Below are 15738 nucleotides of genomic sequence, written 5' to 3'. Positions count from 1 at the left end.
TGTACAACTACTCATTCTTGACACAGAATCACATTAACAATATGCATGATCCAACTGTGAAAATGCACTCGAGAAGGGCTGAGGTTTCACGGTAAATAAACCTGCAGCAGGAACTTCAGGATTCTGTCACTTTGACTGACAGTGCAGGGCTCCTTTGTTACTGTGATTGATGCGTGCCCATTGTGCTGTGTTGCACAGTTCAGACTGGGGTCCAATGTGCAGTTTTCTGCTGAATGTTTGGCTTAAGCCACATTGCTCAATCACAAAAAGGCAAATACTGCTATAAGAAGATTGTACGCGCATTAGCCTCTCATGTGGCATTATGCAAGCCTGTTTTTGATACTTGGCCTTTTCTCCATCGCGGCTACATAACACATAAGGAGATCTGTAAACTAATCGTGGCAAGAATGATTAATGAAAAGGGTTTTCTCCCAGCAGGAATGGTTTGAGTGCGAAGGAAATATAGGGCCATATGGGAAAACGCCTGGCAGTGGATGGCTGTTTGAGGTCAACCGAGGCAAGTGTCAATTAGCCAGGTCAAGGTCTGAAGTGCAGATGAACTAATGCAGTTTAATAAATAATGCCGGGCTGTAGCTGACATCAGAGCATTTAGTGATGAATTATTGCTTGAATGGTGCGAGAAGAGCATACCACAGTGTCACCAGAGTGAAATAAATGTCGACTGGGCTAAAAGGGGAATGTTGCATCACGGCAATAAAAGTGTTTCCACGGACTTTTCCCAGAGGTACAATCCTAAAAAGCCTGGGCACTCACACACACAGGCTCTGGTTTTGGAGTAGGAGAGAGCATCCCGATAATCTCAGACTGGCACCCAAGCGGTCTGGATGGTAATCGGTGGTTCAGCACAGGCAAGCTAAGATAATTATCCCCTTCTTCCAAAAAGCAGGAAGCAGGGAGAAACTGTCAAACATTCCAGTGAGAATCAGATTACGTTGAGGCCCGGGTAATGAACGGACATTTTCCCTGATGGGCAACGGGCTGCAGAGTCGGAAACGTGACCGGCCACAGGTTAGACAAACCCTCAGGGACCAATTACAAAGATAAGGTTTCAACAAGACAGATATTGTACACCGTTGGGCGCAGAAAGTGGAACAACAGCATTCCTAATCACTGATTTATAAATGGGGGAAACAATGTTATGTGGGGCGATTTTCCCCTTTTTGCTCTTGTTTTAAGCTGTCCAACAAGCTGCATGTTCCCACTGGCAGAACTCTAGGACTGCTGCTGCAGCAGTTTTCACTTTTGACAACAGCATCCATTAGCAAAGACAGCTGGTTTTGCTCACGGTAACGCTGTAATGAATCACCTCTTTTAGCTCACAAGGCAAGTAATCACCTGCCTTACCACCACCACAGCTGTTAATAAACCACAGTTTGCATGAGGCATGACAGGCCACATTAGGATCAAAGGTACATCCAGCAAACAGTGTTATGACTCACCATGAGAGCTTGACACAAACTGGAAGGTCCTCACAAAAGAATTAAAATTAGCCAATGGGTCACAAATGTCTCGGCTGAATGACGTGACTGAAAATGTTATCACAAAAACTTCTAATCTGCCATGACCCCACACTTTCACTTTACACACCAGCGCTCCTCTGCTCTGTAGTGTGTATTTGTTTACACTGGAAGTGGGTGGATTTCCTTTGCATACAGACACACAATTGACTGGTGGAAGGAGATTAGCTTTATTGCTTCAATCTGATTGGCTTGAAGGGTGGCACTCACGCAATGCTTGCAGAAAGCAAAGACATTTTGCTTCAAAGACGGCCAAATAATGGATTATGGGAACATGAAACTCGTAAGCTTACTATTGTCTGAATAATTTGTATGCAATCTCTTTGACTCAGAGTGTGTTTTTTTGTAATGATATCGTTGTGTTGTTTGTTCGATAGTATTATGTAACCTTGCCACTTGTTCTCCTGCATCTTTAACTCATTGGAAAGTCTTTTGCTGTGTCTCAGTTTCAGTTCTTCTGTCCTAACACTTGCTATTTTGAGTCCATGAGCGCGTTCACACTGACAAGTATGGCAAAATGCTGTGCACTATGAGTAACCAAATGGTGAACTTGTAACAGTCACTTCTCAGCCTCAATGGTCGCCTTCTTGGCTATGTAGTGGAAGGAGAGCGACTACCAAACATGAAAACTGCGTCTGATGAAGCTGCCGCGATTGTGATTGCTACTGTGAGCTAGCAAACAAGCCGGCAGATATTTTGGGCGCTAACAATCGCGGTCAGTTGTTAGCAGTAATGTGCCATCTGGTTGCAACTTGTCATTAAAAAAGATGATGCAGTCAAATGTTGCAATTGTCATTACTGATAAGTTCACAACAAACATATTCGACTTGAGACAACACAACCCTGCCGAAAACTGTGCACTACGCACGTAAGAACATAGTATACATAGTGTACTACATGGAAGGCTACTAACAGGAGTGTCCAAATTGAGACACAGTTTTAGACTTAATTGTCATCCCTGACAGTTGTGTGCAACTTTATGTCAACTTTAATGTTAAATAAAACTGACGTAATTAAACTCTGTTGCATGTTTTGCCGTTCAGTTACTAATACAGTTATTTTCTATCATCAGGAAAAACATTTTATCGAGCAATATAGAAAACAATCTTTCTTGAGAGTACCTATCACGGTGCCAAATGTCCCATAGGACCAAAAGCCCACTTCTCCAATAACCCGTTATCTCGGAAGCAAATGCCCATCGCTCCAAAGTCCCATTTCTCCAAAAATACACGCTCCCTGCAGTTAGTTTCAGTTTCCCAGCTGCATTTAAGCCATCAATCCCTGAGCGTGTTTTAAGCCAAAACATGATCCTTTCCTAACCATCACCAAGTGGTTTTTGTGCCTAATCTAACCACACATTCATCAAAGCGCTGTTGAGAAACATAAAATTTTAATGTATCCACTAACAAATAATACACAAATGTAACATATCTGGGATTTCCAGAAACATACAATGCAAACATTTTCTCTTGCAATTAGGTCGTCTAACTGCAGGGAGTGTGTATTTTCGGAGAAACAGGACATCGGAGCAATGAGCATTGGTTTTTGGGATAACAGGCTGTCAGAGAAATGGGCTCTCGGTCCAACAAAACATCTTTCAGACTAACAGGGCTTCAGGATTTGGGCCGTCAGAACAATGGGCAGTCCCCCACAAAAATACACAACAAAAAATGCTAAATGTCCCAGAGCAGTGCAACATCATAAGGTGTTGTTTAACACTTTAACTGATTTGTGAATATCTGCACATTTTTAAACTTCCTAAACAGCAAATGATATAGTATAGACTTCATACTATAGACTTCAGAGCACCTTCATTGCAGAGAGGAAAGCTAGCAGTGCTTCGCTGATCAATATCTGAAAGAATTAACTTAGTGAGCAATCCACCAGAGGCACAGTGTTAATGAAGCTGGCTCTGGTTGCTGCTAGTGGACAGGTACATAGAGCCATAATGCTAATGAGCCTGGCTGTGGTTCCACGACAGAGTACAGGTGCCAATGAAAATAACAGTTGTGATAGTAAACAGGTCTGCACAATAAATCTAATTAAACAAAAAAAATCTAAGCATTAATTCCTTCCTCTTTCCTTCCAATTATTAAGAACTGAAAAAATAAATTATGTAAAAAGCTGCAAGCACGTGTCATACATTAATCTCCAAATTAAAATCTCCAAAGCATTTCAATTTTATTTACAAGCAGCCCAAACAAAAATGTTGCCCTGATCATGACCCTGTTCGTGCAACAGCAACCATCTTTAACAGCCATTGTTACAAATACTGTAAACAAGTATTAGCTGCGTGGTGAACCCGTATACTGGGATTTGGAGATCTCTAATCACACAAATTAATCAGCTCTCCATCTGATCCACTTCATGTCTGAGCAGTTCACCAAGAGGGAGGATTATACTGCAGATTATACACCAGAGTGAGCCTGCGCTGCGTGGGACCCAGGCTAAAAAGCAAATTCACTCAAAAGGAGTCTGGTAGTTGTTTACATCAATCACAATACAACTAGAGACCTTTTAAAAAGTACCCAAAATATGTTTCACTTAGGCTATCAAGCTTTTCTGTAGAGTAGGTGTCACTTTTTCCAAACGCTGGAATTTCCAAAATCTCATCTAGGAATGAAGCTCTTAATGACAGCCACAGCAAGTAACGTAACTCTAGAGCGGTCATGTAAATATTGTACGTCAGGAATGGTTTATTCTCTAAGCTCTCCAAGCATCCAAGTGGGTCTCGGGCTCAGTTATGTAAAGATTGTGGTCGCTCAGTGGCATGAGGTCTACTGCCTTCTGCTGTGAAGGCCAAAGGAATTTCTGGAGCCTCGACTCTAGAGCTGTTTTTCTTTGCTTTAAAAATATCTCAAGGAATGCGAACATAAGGAACTGAAACATGCCGTTGACATTATAGGTTGCAACAAATGTACAGTGGGACCCTGAAGGCAACATCCCAGTCAATCTGACGAGATAAAAGGCTGGGGGCATCACGACCTCAGGACTGCGCACTATCAGTGAAATATTCAATCAATACTGTAGTATGGCTTCACACCAATACATCCAGTCTGTCAAAACAAAAAGGCATGATTTTTCTTTTTTAGCCATCTTATAGAAAGACAAAGATTCAACCCACTGGATCAAAGCAACCAGTGATGGCCTGGAGTGAGCCCTCAATATGCCAGCATTCAATATCAGAATATGAAAGCAGCAACAGCAGAGAGAAGACTGCAGAGTAAGCGACTCAGAAGTCAGCATGGGGTTGCTCGATAAACGTTTTAAAAAATTGTGTTGCTTTAACTTCCTCTCACCCTCTATTGTTTAAAGAGGAACACTGATATGATTCTGCTGAAGGATATCAAGGATACTTTTGCGAACTTGGCAAAATGAACCCTTTTTTTCTCTCCACATGCACCTCCTGAGGAAGTATCCACCTTAAACACTGTCAGAAATCTTTTGTTACTTGGCAGGGGATTTTTTTACATTCCTTAGAAGGTTGCACGTGACGTTACTTCTCCCATGGACACATTTTAATCAAAACAAATTTTACAACTGTCTTCAAGGGAACCTATCACGCTCATTTTCTGGTTCATACTGTGTTTAAGAACTCTACTAGAACATGTTTCCATACTTATATGGTCAACAAACACTTTCTGTGCTGTCTGTGCTGGAACACCTGCATTAACCCTCTCTCTGCAACACCCTGTTTCAGCGCCTGTCTCTTTAAACCTTCCTCCTACTAAGCCCAGTCTGCTCTGATTGGTCCGTGTTTCGAGGTATTCCGAATCTCGGTGTCACTGCACAGTGCAGCCAGGGAATGACAGAAATGGAGAATAGTGGCACTTTCTACAGTAAAAAAAAACAAAAAAACACCAACAAAAGCTTCTAAACAAAACTGGACATGTTCCAGGAAGGATATGATCCAAATTTAGGGAGAAATTAACAACGTAAGCAACCAAGATTTCATGTTTCTGTGATGTTAGCATGTAGCTACATGTAGCAGTGTACTCGCAGCGCAGTAATGACTGTGTATAACTGCACTTTCCTTGATTAAAAATCATCAATAAAGGCTTTGTCTGACAACCAGACATGTTCCAACAGAAACCTGATCCGAATTCAGGGAGAAATGTTCAACATCAGAACCAAAGATTTCATGTTTCCCTGATGTTAGCATGTAGCTACATGTAGCAGTGTACTTGCAGCAGGGTAATGACCATGTAACCGCTGTTTCCCTCAATAAAAAAAAAATCAGTAAAGGCTTCTTCACACAACCAGACATGTTCCAGCAGAAACATGATCCAAATTCAAGGAGGAATTAACAACATCAGCAACCAAGATTACGATTTCCCTGATATTAGCATGTAGCTACATGTAGCAGTGTACTTGCAGCAGGATAATGACCGCGTATAACCACACTTTCCATGATTAAAAAATCATCAATAAAGGCTTTGTCACACAACCAGACATGTTCCAGCAGAAACATGATACAAATTCAGGGAGAAATTTCCAACATCGGAAACCAAGTTTACATATTTTCCTGAGGTTAGCATGTAGCATCATGTAGCAGTGTACTTGCAGCGGGGTAATGATCATGTATTACTACACTTTCCTTCATTTAAAATCATTAATAAAGGCTTCTTAACACAACCAGACACGTTCCAGCAGCAATTTAAATCGGGAGAAATTTTCACTATTGGTAACCAAGTTAAGTTTCCCTGATGTTAGCATGTAGCTATATGTAGCTGTGTTGGCTACATAATGTGACTATATAAAGAAATACATTATGGTAGGAAAGTTGAGGTTTTTGGTCACAGGGATTACTTCTACATGCCTTTATCTCATTTGAAAATTTGGGCACATTTAATATGAACATCCTTCACTGTAACACTATACGCAAGAGACAAAATATGTAAAAGTATAGGCCTAATAGTTCTCCTATAAACTTAATCTGTGGCAGGTTTTGGGTCAGTTCCTGATTATTGGGTTCTTTTTCCAAAACTTGCTACCTTTGGGTTCTGAATGTTGATGGGACAAGAAAAACAATTTGAGTATGTTAGCTTGGGCTTTGAGAACTGCGACAGGCATTGTTCACTTTTCTTTGAAATTTCATGGACCAAAGCGACATCTGGAGAATAAATAAGGATGCATCAAGAAAATAATCATTAGCCTACATAAAGTCTACATAAAGATAACACAGGGATAAATCTGTTGAAGACAAAGCTCTCAAAGTTCTCAGAAGTCTCAACAGGACAGCATGCAATCCTGCCACAGAACACATTTTTGCAGATCTCCAGTGTCACAATACTCAAAAAAGGAACATCATGACAATTCCCTCTCTCAAGATTTTTTCCCCAGTTGGAGTTACTCCAAGTTTTTAACATTTACCATTCTAGACTAATACTGGATTACTTAAGGGTTTAATCGACACCTATATAAGATGTTAATTCAGATACCCACATACCTTAGTCTTCAGTTAAAATATATGAGTGCAGCATGCATAAATACACAAACAACTGCGGATATTAAAGAGCTTTCGCTTGGTTTTGTGCTCCACTAGTGTTAAATCGTGCTTTATGAGGCAAAAGCCACAGTGTGTTTAGCTTACTTCAATCTCAGTGGTGCATTTAAACACAAACTACACTGGATTGGTCTTTTCATTATTAGATTTTAGGGAGTAATAGCCGCACAGGGCTACACAAACATCCTTGTGTGTTCCAGTAAGGAACAGTTTCTGGAATGCAAATGTTTTCTGGCTTGTAGTCCACCATGATAGCAGACGTTTATCTGTACAATAAAACTGTGAAACAACCACAAATGCCATCTTCATCGGCAGTAAATAGGTTATGTGTATGATTTAAGATTCAACCTTTTCATCAGCTGCTCCCTGCGCAGTCATAACACTGAGGAGTCAATACTTTTAACACAATAATCAATACAGTTTATGGGTGCACTGACCAGTAGGCAGAGCTATGCTTTATTGCCATCACAATAATATGAAAAAAGTTGAAGTGGAATTAAAAGCGTGATTCAAATGAGCCAATCAGAGACCGTGCTGGTCCTCTGTGTGGGTATCGTACGTTGGTGCATTTGTTTCTGTCTTCCCTTCCTGAATTCATCCCCTGTATTTAAACTGGGAGGAATACGTCACTGTGACCGCGGTGTGTGTAACCACATCAGCCTGCACTCAGCCTCCACTTTCAACACAAGAATAACATGTGACATCACTTTACTTCTACAGGGTTAGCGCTGCAGAGCGCAAGCAAAACGCCAAGGCAAGCAGCGCCTAAATTTACAGAATGGATGGGAGTTTTTTTGAGAATTAGAAAACCCAGAGTTGCCCTGGGAAAATTACAACATTACAACTCCAGTAGCAGAACTTGCTACAGACGTCCATCCTTCTTCTCAAGCCAGCGATTTGGAGGGTTTTTAAATAGATGTTCACATGCTTCTGACGCCCCTGACGAAAATAGGAAGGCAGTCACAAAACAACACCCAGCTTCAGAAAATAAAAACAGCTTCAGGGGGAAAGGCGTTGTGTTGTCAAGCCACTCTTCCGGCTTGAGTTCAAAAAGCATCCTGACGCTTTTCCTCTTCCTGCTGTGTGTACTGGGCAGGATGCTGAGAGACAGGGCAGCTTTGTGCTCATCACTCATTTTGCAACCAGCAGCAACTACTTCCTTGACTAGTTTACAGTTATGTACACCTTCATTTGGCGGGGCTGGGGAATTCTGTCTAAGAGTGACAGTATTTATAGCAGTATCTCTGCAAGTCAACACTTTAACATAACAACTTCTTTGCTGTTGTGTAAATGGCAGGCCTGTGCTACCAAACTGCCCAGTTTCACCTTCAATTGAAAGTTTTCATTTCAATTGTTTAAAAAAAACAAGGAGTTTTTCCTCAGACAAAATATGTTATTTTAGCTGGACCATTAAACTCTGTGCTTCTTGTAATCAGAGTTTGAGTAATGACCGGCTAATGGCCCAGATATTCTGATTCATTGTGCTCACTACGAGTCAACAGGGTCAAGAATATCCACTTAGTGTCCCAAATGGATTCGTTTTCTCCCTCGTCTCTCCGAGTACACCCACTGCAGGCCTGTGCTGATCCAGGATATGTGGAAACAATGTAAAGTAGGCAGCTTGTCCCTCCAGCTATGAGAATGTGAAGCAGGGTCACCGCAGCAAGGACTGTTGTTTGTGGCCTTTAGCTTTGCCACCTGGCTAAACAAGAGGAGAGATGTCTGAGAGTCTGTCTGCTTGCTGCAGATAAACAAACCTGCTAAAGCACAAGTATTCATGTGTGCTAATGTTGTCAAAAATATTGCTTTATTGATAAATATTGATTCTTATTATTTTGAAGTTTCAGTACTCATTTTCCACAATGTTGATACACTGATGTTTGCACCATGTGCAGGTTTTTGCTGATACTCTTGGTCTTTCATGACACAAGGTTGAATGGCAAGATGTAGATGGATGCTGCACCAAACTTTACAGTTCAAGTCGGTTCAGCTCAACACAATGCCTTTTTTGTTGTCCAAAGTCATGACATTAAATCATTCTGCCATGAGGAAAACAAGGAAGAACATAAACAAGAAATTTACAATAGACACCAGTCATTCAAAGTTTCAGACAGAGTTCAATACACAGTTTGAACAGCTAAAGATAGTCCAACTCCCACCAATTGACCTGACAAACAAACGTGTCACAGACACCACTTTCACAAACAAAGCCTGTGCATCATGTTTGATAATGAACATGCAATGTAGGGAAGCCAAAAAATAAGTAGCAACACCCATCACAAGTTACCCGAGCCCAAAGAGCTGCAATAAAACAGCTTGTTTTGTCCAACCAGCAGCTGAAATTCAAGATATTATATCAACGCTGACATGTAAAGAGAAAAGGAAGCAGCTTCTCAAACTGATGAGTTACTAGATTATTTCATGACAGAGTGTTTTCATAGCCTGGAATCCTGCAAATTCAACCGCCATGTCTTTCATTAATTAAGTTTAAGCTTAGAATTTGCTGCACATGACTGTGCGGTGTCTAAATATGGGCCCACACTTGCCGAGGCAGACTCGCCATCATTGCGACGTCTGCAAATCTGATAAATGTGCCTGTCCTGGTATGGTCTCCTGCAGTCATCTGCACAGAGAATAAAAAGACATCCCAAGGGCAGACAGTGGAGGAGAGGCCCTTTAAAGATAAAACCTATGAACCCGCAGCTGATTGAGTCTACATGATGGAATCCATCATCGGCACGGCCCATTTGAGATTAAATTTAAAGAGAAATAGCTCAAATGTGAGGCATGATTGGGTGAATTTGCTGGAATGTGTGGCATCATGTAAGTGAAGGGTCCCAATTCAAACCCTGCAAAACATCTTTGTCCATCAAGTGCTACTGAGAACCACACTGCAATACCATTTTGTTAAAAGAGATTGTAATAATCCCCGCCAAAACACGACTGAAATTGGACATGAAGGAGAAATTAGAGATCAAATAGCCATGTCGTGTTATCTTAATTCATATCACAACTTCAAAAATGTGCAGCAGTGTGTTAGAGAGAAAATGTGTCCTCCTCCCTCTGCTTTCTCTACCATCAGACTACCTCCTTTTTACGCTGTCAAGACTTCGTGCACCCCCAGTTACAGTTAAAAAACCCAGTGTGAACGCTAGCTGTCAAGTGGTCAGTTATTTAACCTGCCATGTGACAATAGGGTAAGGCGGGAGGGTCAAATCCCACTGTGGTCAGTCTTGAGCGATAAAGACAGATCCCTCTAACCGTTAGCTAATCCTGACAGAGCGGCCCTGCCAACATCATTAGGATAAAGTGTGTCAGCCACCACAGTCGCTCGACACTTGAAAAGAACGCCGAGGAAGGTGCTGCTATTGAAAAGCATGGAGCAGAAGAACCACACAGTCACATGATATTCTACACCATGGAGATTAAATTCGAAAAGACTTGGTAGTTATTATAAACGCGTCTCCTCGCTTGTCTGCGGAATAATCACAGGAAAAAGGAGTGGGCTCCTCTGTGATGCAACTGCAGTGACATGGATGCAGTGTTTCTAAAGACCTCTAAATCCTGTTAGGACATCACACTTTTGCCTCTGACTAAATTACTTTCAAACACAGTCATTTAGTCATTGTTCAGACTGTTCTAGTTTGCCTCTCCATTCATTTTTCATCACTTCAAAGACTTCCTGAATGAAATGTTTGCATACTGACACAGCATGGACTCACACCGCCGCTCCACAGTGTTGAAGGACCACAGACATACCAGTCGGTTTCTTTTACTGAATCTCCAAGTAGGACATATTTCTGTCCAAGCCTCGGTATCTTTTAATCAGACTATTTTCCAGCTCAGAAATTCCAAGTATTTAATTTCCCCTCACATATTCTTGTCAGGTTAGGAAAGTCTCAGAAATAGCATTCAGACGGAGCATTGAAAACCAATGTGATGTCAGGTCTTTCAGGTGGGTTAGCAGGATGACACAGGTGTTAGATGGCCAGCTTTGAATCAAAGGACCATATCATCAAAACTACCAGCAACTAATTCAAACTGAGTAAATTCACTGATTTTGTGGGCAGCAGAACAAAAATAAGACAACAACAGCTGAGCAAAACAGGAGCAGTTTGTGGATTAATCATTAACAGATCGACAGAAAATTAATTGGCAAATGTTTTGATAAAAGATTAATAGCTGCAGTCAAAGCAAAAACACAAAAAATATAAGGATTTAGACTGTTGGAAGACACTATCATGGACTGAGTTAAGTCTCACAGGCATTTTTGATATATTTTCCTATTTCATGGATAAAACGATGAAACAATTAATCCAGAAAACTACATCCAGACTCATCAATAATGAAACAACCATTAGTTGCAGCCCTAATATAAACTACTAATGCTCCAGTCTTATACGAGCATTGCTGCCACTGATGCCAACCAAACAGTCTTTGTTTCCATAACCATCATGGCATCTATCACTTGTACAAATTACAGCCTGCATAAAGCTGTAAAGACCTTGGGCTTGTACAGTTAACAAACCGTCGATGACACCATAATTGTTTCCCCAATGTCAGACACCCCGGGCAGACGGCGGTGCCACTGACTGTAGCTCCACTGGTTTAAGTGGTGGCCTATTGATTGTCCATTGTGTGTAAAAGCTGCATCCATTTGCAGTGGGAGCAGTGCGCAAATGAAAAGATGCCATCCTCGCAGCCAAACTGGATTTATTGCGTGTATCTGCAGAGCATAACTGGTATTATCTGAAGCCATGTGAGCTTGGGTGTGTGTGGCTAGAGGATAATAACCACAGCCCACAGGATTTGCATGTGCAGGAGACATACAACTCCTCACCTCCCAAAGGCGGCTACTGGTATGGATCAGGTGATACTGGGGTGATATTGTGCAGTGACAGCACTGAGCTTGACCATTAGAGGGTCCAGTGAAGCCCTAAATCATGGCAACGATGGGAAAAACTAAGGGAGAATAATGCAGGGCCTAATATAGAAGCATTGATCATTGAGTTGTGTTTCAGTGTGCCAAACATGACTGGAAAATTTAAAAAATAAAGAGGAATAATATCTGTTTTAGTAGGCTAACATTAGGGTAGGATTAGCCTCCATATGCCTCATCTTTCTACCCTATTTTAATGTGTTTCTGCAAAATGCAAAACTCAGTTTAGCCTTTGCAAAATGCACGTCTTGAATGTAAAAGCAGGGTGCACAAATAGATGCTGGTTTAAGTTAGACTCCCACCAAGGCTGCAGGCTCCTGTTATGTTAAGTAGCCTTGATTATCTGTGCTGATAGAGGGCTTAGCGGGATGTAGCCATACCTAACACTGGAACAAGCTGAATGGCAACAGTTGCACACACTTCTCTGTTGCACTTCATGATGTTACAATGTAGAGTATGCTGCAATGTTACACTGAAGCAACTGAGTGGCAAACACAGCACATAAGAGCACTTTTAAAATGCAGATTGCACTGGAATAATAAATTATTTCTTCTGACCTGTTGCGTCCTTTCAGCCGGATTCATCATCACAGCCTGCCGAAAGCTGTTATCCACATAAGACGCCATTGTTTTGGAAAACGCCGTCTGAAGGATACTGAATTCCTTATCCTAAATTAATGTTAAGAATATCCAGCTCCACGGATATAAACAAAAGAAGCCCCCCTTGGTGTCTTGCTTTATTCTTGTCGCCTGTGGTCCGATGCTAGCGGATAAGCTGGGAGTGCCCGGAGCCAGGCCACGACTGGAGCCAGACAGCCGAGCAGTCTCCTCGGGGGTGTCAGTCTTTCTGTTGCCCGAGCCCGAAACCGGCTGCCAACCACCGGGTCCCGCCGAGAGGAAACTTCTTGTAAAAAGCTTGGCTCAAACTGTCTCGTCGGAGTTATTTCTTTATGGTGAAAAATGTCCCTTTATTCAAGGCAGCGTTCATCAAAGCCATTCCTTGTCTCTTCAGCATTCTGCTAGCGACGGAAAGAAATTACATGCAGGAGCCCAGCAAACACAAAAAAGTAAGCTAGCGGCTAACGGCTATCCCGTCAACAACAACCTGGCGTCCATTATGAGAGGTAGAGCCGAGTACACTCACTGAGGAAATTCAGTATATTAACATTTTTAATAGGTCTAAAAGTGGAGATAGGTCCGCCGCCGCTGTGCTCTGTTGTATGCCACCATGGTGACTGACACAGCAGGGTGAAGTCGGCCATAGTTAACGGCCGCACTTCCGGTATCGGCTTTCAAAATAAAACTCCAGCGTGCTCGTTGATAAACGGAGACAATGAAGGCAGGGAGGGGTCTGTGGAAAATTAACATATATCTTACCACATTGATTTAGCTGTGCATCATTATAAAGATGAAATGAAACCCAAGGACACATGCTAATTATAGGTTACAGTACACTACATGACATGCAATGAAATGTACCATAGTATTCCATGCATCACGACGCACCATTCATATACCCTAACTCAGTATCTATTTTACTTAATTCCCATGATTAATTTGCTTATTTGTTTTCGCGTCACAGACTTTGATGCTTGTATTAATCTATTATTTTTGCTTGTTCCTAATCGTCAATTTTACTGTCTTATTTTGAAGGCCAAATCACTCCATTTCCTGTCTACCTGTTGCAAACTGCGTTTGACTTGACAGAGATCCACTCACAAGGGGCGGCTCATGGGCGAGTCCATTTAACAAAAAAGAAAAAGAAAAAAGAAAAAAGTGGGAATAGGAAGAGGAGGACAATGTGACAAAGTGATGCTTTGGGACCATCTAGTGACGTAATGAGGTAATGCACATTTAGATGGGTGCGCAAATGCAGGGTGTGATCATGAATATTACAAAAACCTGGTTATCCTTAATCAAATTATTAAGATAGGATGAAATGAATTAATTGATTAATGATTTTTATTTTGGTTACATGCACCTGGAGAAACAAAGATTCTCCCACACAGATTTTCTCACAATTAAAAAAAAAGAATAAGCTGAAGCTCCAGGCTTATTTTTGCCTATCCTATATTAACCAACAAAAAACATGTGAAGAAGGAAACAAGCAACGAAAGAAGAAATGACCCAAAAAAATAGCAAGAAGTGAGTGAAAAGCTAAAAAATAAAAACAAGAAAATTAGTTTAAAAAAAAATAATAAAAGTGTTTAAAATAAACAAACAAGGAAATGACCTGGAAAGAGTGTCCCTATTTAAAAAAAATAAATAAATAAATCTAAATCGATTAATTTTTTGCAATTTTTGGGACATTTCTAAACAAGTTGCTCGTTGCCTTTTCCCCCATGTTTTTTAAAGAAATTGCACCACTTTGCAATTCACAATTCTTTTGCATTTTGATAATTTTACATTATAATCTGTAATCAATTTGCATTTTGAGGCTTTTTTAAACTCAGAGAGCTACATGATTTCAAATCAGTCCCCTCTATAGTTTGACTCCCAAAACTGAAACAAATCTGTATGTTACATTAGATTACACCTTACATGTTTCATAAATAAACAACCCTCTTAAAGTATAATTTCTATCTCTTAATTTAAAAGAATTGAATACAGACAGGAAGGTTTCTGTTCACAACTTGAAAAAGTATTTCCAATGTTTTTAAAGACACAATTTCTGGAATTTTTAAGGTTGATGAGTAGATTCCCGATAACCAGCTTTATGTATTATTCTGAGGGCTCTTTACTGAAGTTTAATTGAAGGATCTATATTTGTTTTGTATGCATTTCCCCAAATTTCAGCACAGTAGGACATATACAAAAAGTTTGTTTTATTCACTCTCTCAGTTTCAGTTTTATGTCACAATAAGCCCTGAGGCAAACCATTTTTCAACATGATCAATTCCCTTTGTACTGTTTTGATAACTCTTTCATTTCATTGCCAAAGAAAAAATAAAAATAAACAAAATATAAATGTACCACAGCAATATTAACAGATTATGTTAAAGAACACAAAAAAAATGCAGCGTTAAGTTGATGTAAATTCATTTTTATGTTATCATGTGAGAGTCACCTATAAAGCAGCACTGAATTTACAAGCAAACTTCAAATTGAGGAATTTGCTTTTTCAGGTGTAGTTCACTATTAATGCACAATTATGGCAAACCTTTGTTTTTTTGGAAAAGTCATTCCAAATTCAGTTAATTGGGGCTGCAATAATCACTATAAAACTCCACAAGATCCTGCAGGGACTGACCAATACACCCAGTGTCTGCATAGGGCGTTAATATGTAAGATAAGCTGTGCTAAGATAAGATAAGATATAAGACTTCATTGATTTCAGAGGAAATTCACACTCGCATTACAGCAGCTCAGAAAGAGGCTAAATAAGAAAACAGATAAAGAACTCTTGAATGAAATAAATAGATACATACATAAAAAATATATTCCGATACCTTAGACTATATAAGTGAATTATGGAAGCAGCTGTGCATTTAAGCATGTAGATACAGATATAAATAATAAGTACAACATCCAAAATAATATAACAATATAAATGTTATGCTGTTGAAGGTGTGACTCTATTTATAAAGCAGTTCATAAAATGAGGTACTGTAATTTTACCACAGTATTATAATGATATTATTTCTGACTTTATATTGATTGATTTAATTCAGTAATGTGGGATAAATCCAGATTAAAAGTGATATGTAGTCAACATGCTTCAGTAGCAGAGCATCCCCTGTTTTTAAAATGTAACTA

At 40.2% G+C, this 15738-nt stretch overlaps 1 protein-coding gene across 18 annotated transcripts in view; it reads right to left on the bottom strand.

Annotated features, from left to right (window-relative positions):
- Positions 1-13230, bottom strand: part of rapgef2b (Rap guanine nucleotide exchange factor 2b) — a 151511-nt gene extending 138281 nt beyond the window's left edge. For 10 of the 18 annotated variants that reach the window (XM_033632782.2, XM_078169508.1, XM_033632789.2 and 7 more), the window contains exon 1: positions 12541-13230. In XM_033632782.2, coding sequence (XP_033488673.2) covers positions 12541-12609 — 69 coding nt within the window. In that variant the 5' untranslated portion in view covers positions 12610-13230. Of the gene's footprint in view, positions 1-1460; positions 1597-12540 lie in introns of those variants that run through there. The other 8 variants (XM_033632783.2, XM_078169513.1, XM_078169511.1 and 5 more) reach the window with 2 other exon arrangements.
- Positions 13231-15738: the final 2508 nt, after the last annotated feature.

This window comes from Epinephelus lanceolatus, chromosome 7, assembly GCF_041903045.1.
Source record: "Epinephelus lanceolatus isolate andai-2023 chromosome 7, ASM4190304v1, whole genome shotgun sequence".
NCBI lineage: Eukaryota > Metazoa > Chordata > Actinopteri > Perciformes > Serranidae > Epinephelus > Epinephelus lanceolatus.
This window is presented reverse-complemented; position numbering and strand designations above follow the sequence as displayed.